This window comes from Paralichthys olivaceus, chromosome 19 (assembly GCF_024713975.1).
Source record: "Paralichthys olivaceus isolate ysfri-2021 chromosome 19, ASM2471397v2, whole genome shotgun sequence".
In the NCBI taxonomy this organism is placed as follows: domain Eukaryota; kingdom Metazoa; phylum Chordata; class Actinopteri; order Pleuronectiformes; family Paralichthyidae; genus Paralichthys; species Paralichthys olivaceus.
The window spans coordinates 20,007,501-20,027,500 of record NC_091111.1 but is presented as its reverse complement, the minus strand read 5'-3'; the positions used below and the strand labels follow the sequence as shown (position 1 = coordinate 20,027,500).

The following is a 20,000-nucleotide window of genomic DNA, read 5'->3' as shown; positions in this document are numbered from 1 at the left end:
ACACACACACACACACACACACACACACACACACACACACACACACACACACATCCTCTGAGACTGTGTTGACATAAACAATGATTATAGCCATACAACAGCAAAAACAAGTTTGTGTGTGTGTGTGTGTGTGTGTGTGTGTGTGTGTGTGTGTGTGTGTGTGTGTGTGTGTGTGTGTGTGTGTGTGTGTGTGTGCAGGCGACCCTGCGGCGCTGCGATGAGAAGAAGCTGTGTGTCCTGCAGCAGAAGATGTCGACCCTGCAGGAGGAGAGGCAGCAGCTTCAGGCCGAGCGTCGCAGCAGCGTCGCAGCTCGAGGCAAACTGGAGACTCTGTGCAGGGACCTGCAGTCGCACTACACAACCCTGAGGGTGTGTATGTGGGTCAATGACAAGTTATTTTACCGACATCACACAGATGAAAGCTGCAGCTAAGAAAAGTAGACGTATAAAAACTTCCCCCTGTGCCTCCACCCTCCAGGAGGAGACGCTGCAGCGCTGCAGGGAGGACGAGGAGAAGCGGAGTGAGATCACCTGCCACTTCCAGAAGATGCTGACGGAAATCCAGACTCAGATCGAGCAGCACAGCGCCAGGAACGACAAGCTGTGCCACGAAAACGCCAACCTGACGGACAAACTGGAGAGCCTCATGAACCAGTGCGACCTGAGGGAGGAGGTGAGCTCAGAGCTCAGAGGTCAAAGGTCACAACATGTGGAAACTTGAAACTTTGACTTCAGGGAAACATGAGGAGTCATTTTATTATTTTGTGCTTCAGTGAGAAAATGATGAAACGTGTTTTGTCTCGTTGCAGAGTTTGGAGAAGATCGACCGGCACCGTGAGCTGCAGCACAAACTGACCGAGGCCAAACTGCAGGAGGCTAACGCTCTGCTGACTCAGGCCGAGGAGAAGCACAAGAGAGAGAAGGAATACGTGAGTGACACGTGGTGGTTTCTATCCTCGTACACAGAACGTTCAAATAAATCACGTCAAATCATCCACAAACATGAGACGATGGTTTTTACTTTTCTGACCTGTGATTGTTGTTCTGGTGTCTGACAGCTTCAGATTGACTGTGTATTGTCTCTGTCACTGTAGTTGCTTAGGGAGGCTATTGACAAAACAAAGAAATGCTTCGCTATGAAGGAGCAGGAGCTGGCCACGAAGAAGAAGGTAAATGTCTGTTCTCTGTTCTCTTCAGTTACTGGTTCAGGCTGCTGAGTGGAAACTGCAGTCTCAAACACTCAGAGAGCAAGCGACTGTGATGCAGGCACAGGTGAATATACAGAGCAACGAAACATACGACCACCAGGGCCCAGAGCAGAGGACAGGACGAGTGAGAGCAGAGGACAGAGTGAGAGCAGAGGACGGGATGAGTGAGAGCAGAGGACAGAGTGAGAGCAGAGGACGGGACGAGTGAGAGCAGAGGACAGAGTGAGAGCAGAGGACGGGACGAGTGAGAGCAGAGGACAGGATGAGTGAGAGCAGAAGACAGAGTGAGAGAAGAAGACAGGATGAGTGAGAGCAGAAGACAGAGTGAGAGCAGAAGACAGAGTGAGAGAAGAAGAGAGGATGAGTGAGAGAAGAAGACAGAGTGAGAGCAGAGGACGGGATGAGTGAGAGCAGAGGACAGAGTGAGAGCAGAAGACAGGATGAGTGAGAGCAGAAGACGGGATGAGTGAGAGCAGAGGACAGAGTGAGAGAAGAAGACAGGATGAGTGAGAGAAGAAGACAGGATGAGTGAGAGCAGAAGACAGAGTGAGAGCAGAAGACAGAGTGAGAGAAGAAGACAGGATGAGTGAGAGAAGAAGACAGAGTGAGAGAAGAAGACAGGATGAGTGAGAGCAGAAGACAGAGTGAGAGCAGAAGACAGAGTGAGAGAAGAAGACAGGATGAGTGAGAGCAGAAGACAGAGTGAGAGAAGAAGACAGAGTGAGAGCAGAGGACAGGATGAGTGAGAGCAGAAGACAGAGTGAGAGCAGAAGACAGAGTGAGAGCAGAAGACAGGATGAGTGAGAGCAGAAGACAGAGTGAGAGAAGAAGACAGAGTGAGAGCAGAAGACAGAAACGACTGTATTTGTAATTTATCACACCGACGTCTGGTCATTATCCAACACGTGACTCTTGTTCTCTAAAGTGAGTCTGTAGAGTTTAGAAATAATAAAAGATCACTTTTAGTTTTTGAGCGACTGGTTCAGTTCCATGTATTTGACTGAAGTTCATGTAGCAGCTCTTCATGGAAAACGGGGATAATAATAATTTAATTATATGATTTGTTGTTTGTTTACAGCTGACGCTCTACGCCCAGAAGTTTGATGAGTTCCAGACGACTTTGGCCAAAAGCAACGAAATCTACGTGCGCTTTAAAAAGGAGATGGAGAACGTAAGTGCAGACGAGTGTGTTTGAGTTTCTCGTCCCGACAGAACGTTTGTCTGACGTTGGTTCTGTTGACTCTTCGTCCTGTAGATGTCAGACAAGATGAAGATCATGGAGAAAGAGTCCAACGTGTGGAAGACGAGGTTTGAGAACTGCAACAAGGCTCTGACGGACATGATGGAAGAGGTGAGGTCTCCTCCTCAGTTCTTAAACTCAACTGAAAACTAAAGAGACAAATGTCAAATGTTGAATCAAGTGACAGACACAGATTTAAAATTCAATTTAATATTTCAAAAGAGAGACAAAGACTTTTTTTAGAGTGTGGAACATTTTTGCATTTTAAGCCCAAAGACAGAATAAACCACTGATCTGATTTGATCCTCATCACGTCTCACTGTCTTCGTCTGTCCGACCCTCTTGTGTTTCAGAGGACAGAGAAAGCCAAAGAGTACGAGCAGTTCGTCGTGACGATCCACAAGCTGGAGAGACTGTGTCGTGCTCTGCAGGAGGAGAGGAAAGTGCTCTATGAAAAAATCAAAGACATCCGTCAGTCTAACTCGGAGCTGCCGCTGAAGCTGTTCAGCAGCTCTAACCCCCCGGAGGCCGCGGACAAACCCGTCCTCCTGACTCCTGTGGAGCTGCAGGAGGACGACCCGGTGCTCACAGAGGACATGGCTCGTCTCAGGCAGGAGCAGGCCAAGCTGCAGGAGTTCGCCAACTCCCTGTTCGCCGCACCTGCCGACGTCGACGAGGAACCTGGAGATATTGACCTCAATGACGACGTGTTGGCTTCTGCGTTTATTCATTTCAAAACCAAAACTCAGGTTCAACAGGAGCCGGTTTCAGGCGCCGAGCAGGAGGTGGATGTGAAATCAGAGGCGGCAGATGCTGATGTTGGAGTGGAGGCAGTTCAAAAACCAGATGTGTCCGCACCTGGAGAAGTCGAGGTCAAACCAGAGGAGGAGAACCAGCAGCAGCAGCTTTCTGCACAGGAACCAGCAGCAGCAGATGAGAAGGTTGAGAATCCTCCTGCGACAGAACCAGAGGCTGAAATGTTGAAGACGCCTGCTGAGGTCAAAGCTGATGAACCTGTGCAGGCGACAGAAGAAGCAACAACCTCAGAGTCTCCGTCTGGAAACACGACCGCCGCCTCCAACAAAGACTCCTCCAAGAAACAGGCCCCGAAGAAGAAGAAGAAGAAGAACGGCAAGAACTCCAGCTAAAGTTTCAACCATCAGAGTGTGTGTGAGCGTGTGTGTGTGTGTGTGTGTGTGTGTGTGAGAACCTTTTGTTAAAGGTGAAAACGTTCAGTTTGTCCAAACTGCTGCAGCTGAAGAGTTTCACCAGATCAGGACGGACAAATAAAACTGACTGTGTTTTACAGTTTAAATAAAGATTTGGATTCAAGCTGTCGAGCGTAAACACCAGCGATGAATCAAAAGTTTGTTTCTGTGCTCATCGATCAAATCACTTCCAGAAACACAAAGACTCCAGTCAAGTCGTTTCTGACATTCGACCTGATTTATTTCTCTTTAGTTTGTTTACATCCAAATTAAGATTTAAAGCAGCACTCTGTAACTGGTGCTGATCAACAGCGCCCCCTGCAGCCTCATGTGGTGACGCACCTTTTGGGTAGGTTTCATGTGTCAGTTGAGGAGACGTTCAGGGAACGAAGGAGGAAACCTTCTCCTTCACTTTACGAAGCTGCTGGTTTAAAGTAGGAAGTTAAAGAGTCGACTGAAGTTTTGTATCAGGAGTCAAAGTAAAACGAGGTTTAATCAAGAGACAGTTGAGATGAGCTGCAGTGGATCAGAGGGAAACGCTCCGAGAGACTCTTCTGTCATTTAAAAACTGATGCTGCAGTGAAACTAAGTGTCCTGTAGGTGGCGCTGTCTCACTCCTTTCTGATTTAAATATTCTCAGTGCATTTCCACCCCACAGCCACTAGATGGAGACACCTCTTCATGTTGCATCTACTGTACTTTAAATATTAGAATTAATAAGAAATATATAAAATAAAATCATGACGCCATAAAACTAGATTAAAAACAAGATACAAGATTTGTATTAAAATAATAATAATAACTTCAAAAACAAACTGAAACAAAATCATTTAAATTCAAACACAGAAAATGATCAGATACAAAATCCAAATGTAATTTTATTATTTATCTAGTGAAGATGATTTCAAAACAGACGTTTCACGTTTTGTCAATAAATTAATAAATAATAAATCAATTAACTGTTTTTATCTTCGTCCACATGAGACACGGGGGGGGGGGGGGTCTTTATGTTTTCAGTCTTTTACAATCCTGGAATAATCTTTCTTTAATGAGCAGGGGTCAGAGGTGTCAAACTGAAAATATAATCAGCAGAGGACATAAGAGGATTGAATTCCTCCTCCGACACACAGGAGATTTCAAAACCGAGTGATTCTCAGTTCCAAGAAAAAGAAAAGATGAAGCACGACGGAGAAATAACGGAACGAGGAAACAGGATTTTTAAAGTTTCAGATCAAACTAATAGAGGATTTTTATGTGAAGTCTTTCAACCTTGTGACACGAGATTAGAGTCGACTTAATGAGTCTGAGACGAGTTCAGGAAACATCATCTCGTCCTCACGAACACACACACACACACACACACACACACACACACACACACACACACATGCACACACACACACACACACACATCAGTGAAAAGTGCTGATCAACACTGACAAACACAAATAAACTAGAATCACAAACACACTTTTTGTTTCCTCTTGAATTCTTTATTTTTATGATGAAATCTTTGCTGCATCTTTTCATTTCCTGTTTTCCTGCATTTTGCTTCAGACGTTTCTGTTCACGACCTCCGAACGTTCTCATGGATTCAGATTTAGTTTCACCAGCGTCTCTGACAAACATTAAATTAATGTTTACTTTGAGTTTTAGTTTGGTCCATGTCCCACCTGATAACATGGAGGAGGCGAGGTATATAATACGTGTTGTGGTACAGAATAATGTTCTGTACTGAGTTTGACAGTTTTGAAAAATAAAAAAATAAAATCTCTTTGTTTTTGTTCAGTTTTTCTTTGTGAGGAACGAGTTCATGTTCTGAGGCTTCGAGCTTCTTTCTGTTCGTTTTTCATTCCTTCGTGTTTCACGCGTCGTCTTTAGAAACAAACGGAGCTCTGGGTCTTTTTCTCGCTGCTCCACTTTAATCATGTTTGAAGTTTCTCTGCTTCGTGTTGACTCTTTCGTTTTTGAACCTTGCAGCTCTTTATTCTGTAAAACGCAGCCTCTCGACATCGTTTCCTCTGAACGTCACATTCACATGTTTTCTTTTCTGATTTTCCTCCAGGTTCATTTGTGTTTCTTTACTTTCTACACTCTCCACTCACGTTAGAGGCTCAGAGCTGACAGACGGTCACCTCCTGTGGTGGGGCGGTCACACTGACCTTTGACCTCTGACCAATTCATTTTAATAGTCCTTGACTCCAACTGAACATTTACACAACATTTGGAGAAACTCCTTCGAGACGTTCTGGAGACATCGAGTTCACAACCGAACATCTGTCCTGTTTCCTTCACATGCGTCCGACCAATGAAGGTGGAGCCTCCTCAGCCCAACATATCCCAGGATTCTTAGCGCTTCGCTGACCAACCCTAGAGGAAAGCCACCAAAACACACGTCACATGTTTTAAATGTATAACGTTCATAACCTCTGTGCACATTGATGCAGGACAACAAACCTGCTCCTCTGAGTTCGAGCCTCGTTCACAAAAACATTTTATTTCAAAACAACAAAACTCAGGTTTCTGTTTCTGGATCCTTGAACTTGCGGTTTCTCTGTGTTCCACCTACAGCAGCTGAAAATAATAAATCAGAGGTTGTGAATGGACATAATCAAAGAAACGACTGAACGACAAAGTATTTAAATGTTTATGTCAAATTCTGACGTCAGGAATCAAACAGGAGCAAATTTAAATAATCACAACAGAACAACCTGCGGTGGAAACGTTTCAGCTTCACACAGCGAGAGAAACGTATTAATACAATAATCTGACGCCTCAACCCTCGTCTGTCCGCTGATGGACACACCATCATCATCACCATGGAAACACCTTTATAAACACACACACACACACACACAAACACACACAGCACAATAGATATTCCAGTGCACAGTTTTCTTTATAAAACATTTTCAATTTACTTTGCATTGAACATGCAAATTGACGAGCAGATGTTTCGTTGCCTTCAGCAGACAGATTTCTTTTATTTTCAGGAACAACACGGACTCACAACACAGCCGACAATAAGTTCACGTGCAAAGAAATGAAGAAAAGAAAAATACACATCATCGAAAAAATAAATCCAACCTGAGAATTCTTGTTTCTTAGCGTGTGTGTTACGTGACCTGCTCTCTATGATTGTGTGTGTTTCTGTTACGTGGATCATTTGTCTCTGTGTTTAAAACGTGAGCTGATCCCTCGTTCACGCTCTAACGTGTTTTATGTCGGTGACAAATAAAGCTGAATCTGAATTCAGAAGTTAAAGGTTGTAATAGTTTGTGTTTTCCCATCGCGGAGGCTTCACCTCTGTCGAACATCTCATATCGACATCGAGCAAGGCGGCGGCCACTGACTCATTATCACCCACAAACACATCTGAAACACGTCACGCTTCAGCAGAGACATTTCTAGTGTTAGTGTCTAAGGCAGAGTCCACACGCTGCGCTGCAGCTCGAGGCCACGTCACAGCTCATGTAGCGTTAAATGAAGTTTGGGGACTGTGAGAAGAGAAATCGATTTCAGTCCATATCAGCGGCCGACAGCTTCTTTCACTCGACACAACTCAGACCCTGAAGCTTTGTCTTTGTGACAGAGACGATTGGAAGGAGAAGTGAAGATGAACGTTTCCTGTGTGGAAGCTGTGGACGGAGACGCGAGTCACAGCAAGTACACAACACACCGTTACCTCTTTTACTCTTAACTGTCAGTGGTCCAAACATGTCGAGTTCACAGATGTTTATGATACTTGTGTGTAATCTGGGTAGTTTTCTACTTTCAACACCATCATTTCTGCTGAAAAGAAGATTCTGCACTTTCAAGCTGAGCCGTGGTATCGAGGTCCCACCCACATCAGTGTGTTTCAGCCCATCTGCTAACATGGAGGAGGCGGGGTTTATAATGTAAACTGCAGCCAGCCACCAGGGGGTGATAGAGAGGATCTGACAAAGTGAATACGAATCTCAGCCTGGACACTTGTGACATTTTTTTAAATTGAATAATGAAGAGTTGAATCTTCGAATCCACCGAATCTTAAAACAACAAAGATTGAATCCGTGTAAAGTTCAGATATTTCACAGAAGAAGAAATTTCCTAAACTAACTTTAATTTGAACTCTAACGTTGAATTCATCGGAACAGACGTGACCATTAATTTAATGTGTGCCCACGTGTTGACGCCCACATGGAGCAGACTCGACTCCAGCCGGACGTGAAAACGTAATTCTTTCAGACTCCCCGCCCCCACACACTCGTCCCCTACGGACCCTGATGTTGATTTAATTGGACGGGGACACCCCGCCTTCCTTTTGGCCAGATTTAACCGGACACATTTGGGGGGGATTGCTGTTGTTGGTGTCTTTTAAACTTTTGATAGAGTCACGACCCTTCTGTCATTTTCCGTCATTCTTATCACACTTGTGTAAATAAACAATTTATTTGGAAATCAGGCTGAGGCGTCATGATTGACAGCTGACACTGACTATGAATGATGACACAGGCACAAGATGGCGGCGCCCATATCCGATATATTTTGGTTTAATTTCTGTCGAGTGAGAGAAAGTGGAGACGTCATCCAGCGGCTGACACACACACGACCGACAGACCTGCAGGGTTGGACACAAACAATCAGACTCACGGAAACACAGCCGACGGAGGATTTTACAAGCGACTGAACTTGACCTGAACCACGTTAAAAGTTTCCGTTCACACCTCACAGCCAATCAGAAACAAGAATTCGGCCAGGTTTCAATCAAACAAAAACCGAACGTTCAGGTGTCTCCTGTTTGGTTTGCTAATCCCTGAATGGATGTGATATTTCACTTTGCACAAGATGCACTCGCTTTGTTTGGCTAGCCGTCTTAATCGTTCGGGATGCAAACCAAACCAAATCATGCTACACGGTGGCGAGCTCGTTCCCCCGCCACACGCCACCGAGCTGAGGGAGACAGGAAGCAGAATTTATCTCTGACAGGCAGCTTCTCCCAGAACTCTTCATCCACTTTTCTCCACCACGAACCTCTTTTCACTCTCATCATGAACTTCGTCTGTTGCTGCTCCCAACGAAGCCGAGAGACAGGATTTGCGCTCAGAGCTCCGAGTGATGACGCTGAACTTTAAGCACGAAAACGTTGGCTTTCACTGAGGTAATTTAATTTAATGCTGATAAAAGAGGTTGCCGCTGGTTCGGTTTACTGTTGTGTTATTCTGCCCTCCTCATTTTCTTCTCCTCTGGTTTCTTCAGCAAGTTCAACTTTTTATATTTTCCAATTCTTGACCAGTTTTTCTTTCCAGAGTGTGTCCAGGTCTCTGTCCGGCTCCTACGGACTCTGCTGCTCCATGTTATCAATCAAAGGTTCTTTCTTCATGAACTGCAGATGTCTGATCGACCTCCACACCCCGACATAGCTGTCACTGAGCGACTGACCAGGGGTGGAGCTCTCCTTGTGGAGGTGCTCCCTCTGCATCTCCACCACCTCTTTTTCTGTCATGACACAAGAATTCACGCCTGCTTCCCCGTCTCCTCCACCGCCGTCTCCTGTCCACACCTGTCCGTTAACCAGACCGTCGGGCGCGGACTCATCCTTCCTGTCGCTGGTCAACGCTCCATCTAACTGTGGTTGTTCTACATCAGATCCGTTGCCAGCGGCGGGCCCGTCACCGTTCAGTGGCGGCTTCTCTTGGTAAGGCTCTCCAGGCAGCGCGCCATCCTTCCCCGCCTCTTCCAGATCCTCATACAAGCTCTTCTTCTTCGTCTCAAAGTATTTGACCACGCAGTAGGTGATGGAGCCGACGGTGTTCACCACCACTCCACCGATGAACAGCCTGGTCGGCGCAACATCACTGAACGCCAGCATGCCGACGGTGATGGTGGCGATGCTCTTGACCACACCAACGAAACTGGTGGTGACGGCAGAGTTGATGTAAGTGCAGTGCAGCGTGGTGAAGTTCATGGCACAGCCGATGAAGACGCAGAAGATGAAAATGGTCGTGATGTGCGGGTCCTTCCAGCCCTCGTATGACCACATGCTGATGACATCCATGGAGATGAAGGAACACACCAGCAGCACCTGAGAGAGACAAAGACGAAAGGTGAGACAGAAAAGACACAACTAAAGATCAGGTCGAGGGTGAAGAAGGAATAAAGACGACAAAGTGGTCGTTCTGGAACAGTTTTGGTTCAATGGGAACAAGCGGAACGTCGTTAATCAGAAAGACAGAAAGTAAACTTGAAGGAAATTCGTTCCACAAGTTTGTTAAAGCTCCAGGACACAATGTGCTTTGTGTTGACAAGAAAACTGTACAGGGCAACTTTAAACTGAAGCCAGAGAGGAGTCAAACACAGGAGCGAGCGGAGGAGGAGACAAGAGGTTGAGAGACGATGAAAAGGAACAGAGAGAAAAGGAGGAATGAAAGAAAAGAAAGAACCTGAGGAGACAGGAGGAGCAGACGATGGCGAGAACGTTTAAAACTTCCGCTGCTCGACAGTCCTTACCGGCGTGGCCATGATGGCGATGGCGTACTGCGCAGTGAGCGGACCGTACTCGCTGTCCAGGCTGGTTTTCTGGATCAGCACCAGGTAGGAGGCGTGGATGATCACCGCCAACACACCGGTGATGTATCCGAAGGGGTCGCCGGTGAGATCGCCAGCACCTGCAGCAGAACCAAGAGGAAGTTCAGTTAAAGAACTTGAATTCTTGTGAACACAATAACTCACTTTCTTTAAATTAGTTCCAAACATTCAGTTGGATTCAAGGATGAATCCATTACATTTTGGGGGTCAAAGGTCAATGTCTCTGTCCCTCACAAAGCAGAGTCCAAATCAGGAACCATCTTTTCCTAACACTCATATTTTATATTTGGGTGGTCAAAGGTCAAAGGTCACGACCGTAGCCATGCTGAAAACATGTTTTTGGCCTCTTGAACACGAAGTCTGTCTTCAGGGAATTTCTTCTTGATTTTTCACAGATCAGTGAGAAACTTATTCCATAAGTAAAAACCCACATCATTTATAATTTATAAATTAAATCCACTTCTTCTGGTTCTTGATGATTTGCTCATTCATTTAATTGGTCATACAGATATTCATATTTTATATTCAGACAAATTATGAGTCAATATGAAAATAACAATAATTTAAAAAAGGAGTGTGTTTAAAATAAGATGATTTGACCTCCAGCAGTGATGACGCCCCCTTCAGGGCTCCGCTGTAAATTAGCATGTTAGCATTTAGCTCCGGTGCAGCCTCACATGATTTATTTTATCCAAACTCTTTCTCTGTCGTCGCAGCGTCTCCATCTCTCCTCATCGTTCTTTTCACATCTGTTTTAATGACCTTTAACAGCTTTTTCAGCTTTTCTTCATTTGTAAAACTGTTAAACTGTTAAATTAATACTTTCATCATCTTTCCCCAGCAGTGTTTTTTTTTTCTTGTCCATTACTGTTAATGATGCTGGAGTCATAAAAAATACAGATGATTGATTCCCTGAATCCTCTGCAGGAAACGTTACGTGTGAAATGTGCAGAATATGAAACTAATGAGCGGATTCTTCGGGATTTAATCTGATTGATAATCATCTTTATTTTTCACAGGACAAAACATATTGAGACTCAAGTGAGTGGATAAATTCATTTTCTCTTTGGGGAGAGAAAGATCGTAGTTTAATCTAAATGTTGATAGAAACAAGCTTCAGGACACAAACTTATCAGAATTCTTATTTAACCTTAATGTTCACAGAGAGCGATTCTAAAAATGTGGAGTAATGTCGTCGAACAAATATTATTTCGAAAGATTTGACAGAAAAAGTATGAAATACACATTTTACTGAGCGAAGAGTTTGACCTGTAGGTGGCGCCAGAGGCAACGTAAGGAAATCAGAAGAATGTAACATCTGCGGGAATTTCTTATAAACCACCTCATGGTGGTGCTAGAGGGAATTCAGGGCATCAAACTTTTGATATTAAGATATTTGTATTATTTCATTATTGAAGATATTTGTACGACCGTAACTCGCAGACAGACCAACACGGTCTTTCCTACAGCTAGAAGCTAGCATCGCTAACGACCTCTTCACCGCCAAAGAAAACATTCATGAAACTTAACGCGTGAACGAACCTCCCCGATTTTATTCTCACCAGCCCCGCCCACATCAAACAGCTGGCGATAACGTTAGCGTCCAGTTAGCGTACATTAGGTTTAAAACCTGCAGAGACCAAACCAGAGCTAAAAGAGCGTGAAGACGTTCGTCAGCAGGACGGACGACATGGCAGCTCGCTACAGTGAAGTCAAAACATCTGGAACGCCCCCCAGTGGCTGGTATAGGTACAGGTTATAAACCCCGCCCCCTGAACCCCTGATGACGGTTTGATGACGGAGAGAACAGTTTGTGTTTCTTGTATTAATGAAGAAAGTCTCACCAGCGAGTGCAGCTCCCCCGGTGGTGATGATCACGGCGGTCACCACCCCGAAGGACGGCACGCCGTTCTTCAGCACACACACGCCGATGCTGAGCGTGAAGAGCGGGAGGCAGCGCTTGAACACGACGTACATGGGCAGACTGAGGCCTCGGAGAGACCACAGGGTGAGAGTGGACTGCAGCGTGGAGAGGACACACACCGAGGCAAACTCCTGCACACACAGAGACACACACACACACACAGAGACACACACAGAGAGACACACACACACACACACACACACAGAGACACACACAGAGACACACACACACACACACAGAGAGACACACACACACACACACACACACACACACACACACACACACTTGTGTCATAACATTAGAATAAAACTGTGCGACGCTCAAACTGATAAAATTCTTTCCAGTAACTTTCTGCACAACGATTCTGGAGTCGGGCCCCAGCTCCTCTTCACGCGAGGCCCCAGCTCCTCTTCACGCGAGGCCCCAGCTCCTCTTCACGCGAGGCCCCAGCTCCTCTTCACGCGAGGCCCCAGCTCCTCTTCACGCGAGGCCCCAGCTCCTCTTCACGCGAGGCCCCAGCTCAGCTCCTCTTCACGCGAGGCCCCAGCTCAGCTCCTCTTCACGCGAGGCCCCAGAGTCGCACCAAGTAGATTACGACGCTAACATTGTCAGTTACACTTCCGAGACACTGCCAGTAGAGGGGGCTGTGCCACTGCAGGATAATAAACATGGCTTCCTTCATTTTGATTAATTTTGTTCATTTTAGTTTGAATTATAAAACGTGACGTTATTGTTAAAGCTTCAGCTTTTATGATGAACATGAGAAACCTTCATCGTTAATCAGCCGAATGTCTGATGCTCTTCATCAAACAGAATCTATATTCTGTTAAATATTCTGTTAAATATTCTGTTAAATATTCTGTAAATCTATAACTGGAAAATAAATCAACTGGGAGGTCAATCCATCCTGTCATCACTACTTTTCAAAATAAAACTACATCATTCACAGAATTCACTTTGAGTGAAATGACAAAGTTGTTTAAAAGTATAAAATGATTAAATAAGGTTTTGAATAATACAACTTTTGCTCTGTTCTTCACGTCAGGACTGAACTTTAGAATGAACAGTTTTTACAGCTGCAGGTTGAAAGAAGAGAAGATGAATATAAGATATTGTACTTGTGTATTTTACAAAATATAAAAATATGTTCAGCTTTCTCCATTTTTTAATCTTCTTCATTCCATGAAATTACAATTATTATATTTAATGCAGTAAACATAAGGCTTCACCAGGATCTGTGGATATGTATCATACACATACATATATACATAATACAAATATATATTTATGTCTACATGTTTCAGTCTATGTGATATTTCATTGGCTCAGAGGAACCTGCTGCGTCCTGAAGTCTTGGAGGTTTTCACTCTTTACCTTGCAGAGCTGGAGGCTGAACGCGGGGATCTGGACCTTCCCGAGCCGCCGCAGTGTCTCCAGGGTGAGGGCCGCGGTGCTGCTGGTCAGGAACTGGATGAGCGTCAGGTAAGTGAAGTGATAGTTGGAGATGAGGAACTTCAGCAGGATGTTCAGAGAACCGGAGAAAACTCCGTGCGCAACGGCCACGGAGATGCCCAGCAGCCGGCTCTTAAACACATCCATGGCGGCTCCGGATAAACTCAGAGGTTCGTTTTATTCACGAGAAGTTAAGAAACCACGAGCTGGAACTTGAACCGTTCCGCTGCCGCTGACGAGACGGCTCGTGTTGAGGAGCAGGGTTCGGCTTTTACGCACGGCCACGACGCACCGCTGCTGGACGGAGAGCGAGGAGGAGGAGGAGGGAGAAGAGGAGGAGGAGAGGAGGAGGAGAGGAGGAGGAGGAGAGGAGGAGGCGTCAGAACCCAGAGTGAAGGAAATTCATCTTCACCTCCAACTGAATAAAAAAGAGTTAAGATCTGAATCCTCTTGGTTTTTCTGTAAATTGAATGAGATGAATTTAAAGTGCAGTTCTGTTTCTGTTTGTTCACCTGGAGATGAAATCTGTTTCCTCTCTGTGACCAACACAGTTCATCACTCACTTCCTCTTCTTCTCCTCTTCTTCTCCTCCTTCTTCAAAAAACAGATGAAAAGAGGAAGAAGAGGAGAAGTGAGTCCTGTGGAACTGAAGCTGCAGCAGAGAAGAGATGATGAACAGAGGAGGAGAGGTCGTCCTCTGACAGGGAGAGAGAGAGAGCGAGGGAGGGAGGGAGAGAGGGGGGGAGGGAGAGAGAAGGGGGGAGAGGGAGGCATAGAGGGAGGGGGGGAGAAAGAGGGAGAGAGGGGGGAGAGGGAGAGAGTGAGAGAGAGAGGGAGGGACAGAGGGGGGAGTTTGCCGCAGAGGTTGTTGGCTGGTTAAAGAGGAGGGGAGGGGGGCAGAGAGAGGGGGGAGGTGTATAGTATCATTGATTCATTCAAACTTTATTGACACAGTTTCAGTGGAAACAATGAATTAAATGTAAAAGATTAGGTGTATGTGTAAATGTGTAAATCTATAAATGTATAAATCTATAAATGTATAAATGTATAAATGTGTAAATCTATAAATGTATAAATGTGTAAATGTGTAAATGTATAAATGTGTAAATGTGTAAATCTATAAATGTATAAATGTGTAAATCTATAAATCTATAAATGTATAAATGTATACATGTATACATGGATATATATTTATGGTGTAAATGCTGAGCAGACCCATTTTTCATTGTATTGACCACATCTGTCCTCAGAACACCTCAATCGTTCTCCAGCTCACCTGGTGGGGCGGAGCCTGAGCTTCATCTGTCCTCTGTGACGGGACTGTCTCACCAGAAGACCTCACACAGGGAGACACTTCAGACAAATCTTACGTTTTAAACTTCCAAAACCTGATTCCATCTAATAAATTAACCTCAAATCAACCAACCAACCAATCAACCAACCAACCAATCAATCAATCAACCAATCAATCAACCAACCAACCAATCAACCAACCAACCAATCAATCAACCAATCAAACAATCAACCAACCAATCAATAATCAATTAATCAACCAACCAATCAAACAATCAACCAATCAATCAATCAACCAATCAACCAACCAATCAATCAACCAATCAAACAATCAATCAACCAACCAATCAATCAACCAACCAACCAATCAATCAACCAACCAACCATCCAATCAATCAAGACTCATCACACTGTTGAGGCCAGAAAAACCAACGCAAAGAAAATCTGGAGACGATGAACTGAGGAGGCTTCGACACGGCAGCTCTCCAACCAGCCGCTTCAAGTTTCCTTGTTATTGAAACTAAATCAGAGTAAAACTAATAAAATAATGAACAGACTCAGCTTCTCTCTCTCTAAGAAAAAGGTTCAGATGTTTGCCATCGTCTTCTCCTCCTCTTCCTCCTCTTCCTCCTCCTTATCAGAGGCGTCAACAATCGCTCATAACAGGCGTGGAAATGGATTGGACAATATTTTAATTGAAATATTTCATCAGAAAATCAGCTTCCAGGCCACGAGGGAGGAGGATCCGCCCCCTTATCGAGCACAGACCATTAGCTTCCAATTAACACACAGAGACAGAGGAGGACGGACACGCTCCCAGAACGTGAGGAGATTAAGACTCGGCCGAGGATTTAGACTCCGTTCTCTCATTATTCCACAAACCGGAGGTATTATAGATTAGGACGAGAACACAGAGAATATGGATTCATAAATGAGCGAGCAGCAGGAAATCCTGGCGAGTGAATGAGGAAACATCAGAGTGCAGCAGGAACATGTGGAATATCTAATTAGTGGGAAATCACCAACACAGCGAGAATCCCAATAAGCAGTTTCTAATGTTTTCAGGTGTCCAACAGGAGGCGGTGGAGAAGGTTCCACTGGTTCCTCAGGTTGTTCTGGTTTCACTTTAAACTGTTGGAACGTTTAGAGACGGATTTCTGTCAAAGTCAAACTGTATTTGACTCCAGGAAAATGATTAAAGATGAATTTCTAACAAAAAGAAATAATCAAGAGTAATTACAGATGATGTTCTGTCTCCGAAGCAGCTCCTGCTTGTTGTCTCTCGTTCTCTCTTCAGCTTCAGCTCGTCTCCTCTCGCTGCTTCTGTGGACGACAAACCCAACCAACAGTGTGGTGACGACGAATGACGTCGCCCCGCCCTCGCTGTGGGCGTGTCAGCGCTACGTTTGAACAGTCTCGTACTTTATAAGGTTTTAACAAAGAAGTTATTTGTGAGTCTGTTTCTGACGGAGGAGAAGAAGAACATCAGTCGGATCCTGGGGAAATAATTACACACTTTTTAAAAAGAGATGAGATGAAGTGTGTTTCATCTGCACTCATGACATTTATTCTGAAATTCAGCCCCGTTGACATTTATTCTGAAGTTTAACTGAACATCAAAGACCCTGATTCACTGACCTGTCAATCAAAGTGATCACAGACTCAATGATTAATACAAACAGAATTTATTGAGACACACACACACACACACACACACACACACACACACACACACACACACACACACCTTTGTGAGGACATGTTTCCTTGGTGTCCACTTTAAACAGTGTAGTGAGGACATTGCTGGACTCTGAGGACTCAGACGTGGTGTTAATTTAAGTTTGGACATAAGTTCTAGGATGTTGTGTTGTGTCCTCCAGCAGAGAGACAGGCGGGGGTGTAGATCTTCACCGTCTCATCCCAGGAACAGTCAACGACCTGCAGACAACACAAGCCACAACGTCAGGAAGCTTCACACACTCTGAGAGACATCTCTGGACATGTTGTGTAGACATGTTGTGTAGACGTGTTGTGAGAGATTTGTGCTCTTGCTCTTGTCGACTCAGAGACGGAACGCCTCCGGCCGCCAGGTGTTGCCTGGAGGTATCAAAGCCTCAGATGTTCCCAGTCTGATGCTCGACCAGCAGGACCAGGGTCTGGTGGTTCTCTGAGAGAAATAATCAGTGTCTTTGTGCTGCAGGTGAAGAGACGACAGACGCTCAGTTGTCCGTCTCCTGCAACAATCACATCAAAGTGTCTGAAGTACCTTCATTATCTGGGACAAACGCATTTAGAGAAACTGGTGGACAGAATCAAACGTGTTCTCTTCCCTCTCGTCCTCCTGCAGAACTCTATCACTGAAGTTCGACAGACGTCTGATATACATCATATCTTCTTTTAATCACTCCGCACTAATGTTCGGACCAAAGATGCAGATGGACACTCACAGCAACTAATCTGGGTTTTCATCTGGAGTTAGTTTTAATGAACGGAGAACATTGTACTCAGATGATCCGTAGAGAATCAGCAAGAATGAGTATAAACTCACTTTATTAAAAATGTTCTGTACTTTTTTATCCACTTCTGATGTTTCCAGTGTTTCTGTCGCTGCAGATTTGAGTTCTTTGGACAAATGTCTGAAGAGAACATTCGGTTCACACGTTCCTGATCGTTGAGTTTGACTGTCGCACACAGAGACGGTGGGTTCAAAGCCTCTGCACTAATTATAACAGGTTTGGTTTGAGCACAACGATGAAAACATGGTGGAGGTAAAAGATGAACTGGAAAATAATCTGAGCATCAATCAACAATGATGAAGGCGAATCAGGCTGAAGACAGTGAGTGAAGTTAAACTGATGATAAATCAAGTATTCTTCTTCTTCCTCAGGAGCTCCAACTCGTTAGCAAATGATCGGATGACGTGAATGAAATACAGCTGCGTCTCCACCTCCATCATTTGACTCTATAATCAGGGGGGACGTGACTATCAGCTGAATGACATGCCTCTGTGGGGACGTGGCTATCATCTGAACGACACACCACAGCGCTCTGTCATCTCTGTTGGCTGCAGGACACACGGAGGCTGACGAGTTTGGCTTCACGGTGAAACGCTCGGCACTGAGCTCGGCTTCTTCGTAGATGCGTGGTCACAGGTGTTAGAGCCTCTTTGTGTTTGCTGGAGCAGCAGGAGCAGCTGCAGCAGGAGTGAAATCGCCGAGACACGATTGATGGTTGGAATCTGAGCCGTTACAAATCCCGCTCCTCTCTGCTGCGGGTTTGTCCTGCTGCATTCTGGGCTGCGTGGTCAGCTCAGCCAATCAGAAATAAGCCGTCAGCTCAGTCAGTAAATATATTAACATGTTAGCGGGGGTTGAACTGTGATTAACTATAATCCATCACTGTGACGGACGGGATGTGTTTCAAATCCTTCACAGTTTATTTCCACCTGTCATATCTGTTGACTTGGTGTCATATAGACATGTTAACTACTGCGTTCTGTACACAACGCAGTACACCACGCAGTACACCACGCAGTACACCACGCAGTACACAACGCAGTACACAACACTGTACACCACGCAGTACACAACGCCGTACACAACGCAGTACACAATGCCGTACACAACGCAGTACACAACGCAGTACACAACGCAGTACACAAAGAAGTACACAACGCAGTACACAACGCAGTACACAAGGCAGTACACAACGCAGTACACAACAAAGTACACAACGCAGTACACAACGCAGTACACAACGAAGTACACAACGAAGTACACAACGCAGTACACAACGCAGTGGATGCATGCAGCCAAAATGTTAAAGAGCACTGTGGTGTTTTCTTCAGGCTGTAAAAACCTGCGTCACCTCAGTGTTTGTGTTTTAGATTAAAGATTCACACTCAAAGATCGTAGATCTGTGACAGCGTCACGTTTAGAACGGTACAGACCACGCCCACAAGATCATAGTGAGCGCCCTCTACTGGATCTGATGGTCCAACAGGTTATTACAGTTCAAATATGAACTTTGAACTTTGAACGTGTCGAGGATAAAAAGATCCTTTCATCTGTGTAACGCTGTTCTCATCATCTGATCTGGACACAAGCGCAGCATCATCACAGCATTGCTCCGCCTCCTGACCACCGGGCTTCCCTCCCACTCCTGATTGGATCTCTGAGTCCGTGAGTCGACGAGCTGAACGACCCTTCAGGGCATGAGTAAGCAGAGTGGTTGTGCAGTGAGTCAGCCAGCGAGAAGAGGAATGCCCGTCTTTAATTAACTTTAACGGCCGAGGCCGCACGCAGCGGCCAAGACTGCAGCAAAGCACAAAGAGAGAAAAGACGTCTAATGAGGAGGGAGGGGCGGAGGAAAGAGGAGGAACACAAGGGAAAGGCTGCGAGACGAAAGAGAATATAAAAGACCGAGAGTTCAAAGTCTGACGATTGTTCGAATGTCTCCTTAAAAGTCTCTTTTAATTTCAAATGAAATGGAGAAACAATAATTAAAACATGAATGAGCTGGAGGCAGATATGTTCGTCTGCAGCAGTCGTACACGGAGACACACTATCGCTGAGTTGTCATGGTAACGGTGTTGAGTGGCACTTCCTCAGTAACAACGAGAAAGTCGTCAGCTCAGGTGAGAACTTTCAAATGTCCACATGGACAGAGACATCATGTCCCGAACTCTGTCCATCACTAAACACTCGGCTGCTTCACGTTCGCTGAGTCTGGATTTATTCAAACTGTCTGTGGGGAGAGAGTTCTCCGCTGTCACGATCTGAAAACCTCTCGGGTCCCGTTTGTTTTCTCTCGGGCTGGATCGAGTTCGGACAGAAAACTGGGACCTGAGCCGAGCGCTGGTCTGAACCACTCTGGACTTTTGTTCTTGGCAAAGAGACTTTTCAGAAAAGCAGAGTAAGTCCCAATGAACGAGGCGTTTCAAAATGAACACGTCTGGATGAGAGGTTTCTGAGACGAGGTCTGTTCTGCTTCTCTAATGATCTGCATCATTTCTACAAACGGTCTATGAAGCACATGACGATCGACTCCACCAGATCACTTCACATCACACTGGACCCGAGAGACTGCTGTTATATTCAACAGTACAA

The 20,000-nt window shown here is 45.2% G+C and overlaps 3 protein-coding genes across 12 annotated transcripts in view; 1 reads left to right on the top strand and 2 right to left on the bottom strand.

The window, feature by feature from the left end:
- txlnba (taxilin beta a) overlaps window positions 1–3,800 on the top strand; it is a 6,411-nt gene extending 2,611 nt beyond the window's left edge. For 2 of the 4 annotated variants that reach the window (XM_069515073.1, XM_069515074.1), the window contains exons 5-11: window positions 199–369; window positions 479–673; window positions 810–929; window positions 1,095–1,169; window positions 2,287–2,379; window positions 2,464–2,559; window positions 2,802–3,800. In XM_069515073.1, coding sequence (XP_069371174.1) covers window positions 199–369; window positions 479–673; window positions 810–929; window positions 1,095–1,169; window positions 2,287–2,379; window positions 2,464–2,559; window positions 2,802–3,596 — 1,545 coding nt within the window. In that variant the 3' untranslated portion in view covers window positions 3,597–3,800. Of the gene's footprint in view, window positions 1–198; window positions 370–478; window positions 674–809; window positions 930–1,094; window positions 1,170–1,197; window positions 1,273–2,286; window positions 2,380–2,463; window positions 2,560–2,801 lie in introns of all 4 variants that reach the window. The other 2 variants (XM_069515075.1, XM_069515076.1) reach the window with 2 other exon arrangements.
- slc35d3 (solute carrier family 35 member D3) lies at window positions 3,608–14,321 on the bottom strand. 4 transcript variants are annotated; one of them, XR_011239364.1, is made up of 5 exons: window positions 13,522–14,321; window positions 12,068–12,278; window positions 10,146–10,303; window positions 6,114–9,720; window positions 3,608–6,026 (listed from the first exon to the last, which is right to left on the bottom strand). XR_011239364.1 is itself a non-coding variant. In XM_069515080.1 (5 exons), the coding sequence occupies exons 2-5, from the start codon at window positions 13,744–13,746 to the stop codon at window positions 8,971–8,973; spliced, it is 1,344 nt and encodes a 447-aa protein (XP_069371181.1). In that variant the 5' UTR covers window positions 13,747–13,896; window positions 14,112–14,321; the 3' UTR covers window positions 3,608–8,970. The 4 variants fall into 4 exon arrangements, 3 of the variants coding, with proteins under 3 accessions (XP_069371181.1, XP_069371180.1, XP_069371179.1); XM_069515080.1 differs by having other exon boundaries at window positions 3,608–9,720; window positions 13,522–13,896; window positions 14,112–14,321; XM_069515079.1 differs by having other exon boundaries at window positions 3,608–9,720; window positions 13,522–13,893; window positions 14,112–14,321.
- Window positions 14,322–16,561: 2,240 nt separating this feature from the next.
- pex7 (peroxisomal biogenesis factor 7) overlaps window positions 16,562–20,000 on the bottom strand; it is a 19,921-nt gene continuing 16,482 nt past the window's right edge. For all 4 annotated transcript variants that reach the window (XM_069515176.1, XM_069515174.1, XM_069515177.1 and 1 more), the window contains exon 11: window positions 16,562–16,830. In XM_069515176.1, coding sequence (XP_069371277.1) covers window positions 16,747–16,830 — 84 coding nt within the window. In that variant the 3' untranslated portion in view covers window positions 16,562–16,746. The remainder of the gene's footprint in view (window positions 16,831–20,000) is intronic.

Bases quoted from the DNA above. Each gene is read 5' to 3' on its own strand.
- slc35d3 (XM_069515078.1), bottom strand. From the start codon at position 13,746: ATGGATGTGTTTAAGAGCCGGCTGCTGGGCATCTCCGTGGCCGTTGCG. The intron at 12,279-13,521 runs GTAAAGAGTGAA...CTGTGTGTGCAG, and splicing joins TCAGCCTCCAGCTCTGCAAG to GAGTTTGCCTCGGTGTGTGT. The intron at 10,304-12,067 runs GTGAGACTTTCT...GTTCTGCTGCAG, and splicing joins CGGGGGAGCTGCACTCGCTG to GTGCTGGCGATCTCACCGGC.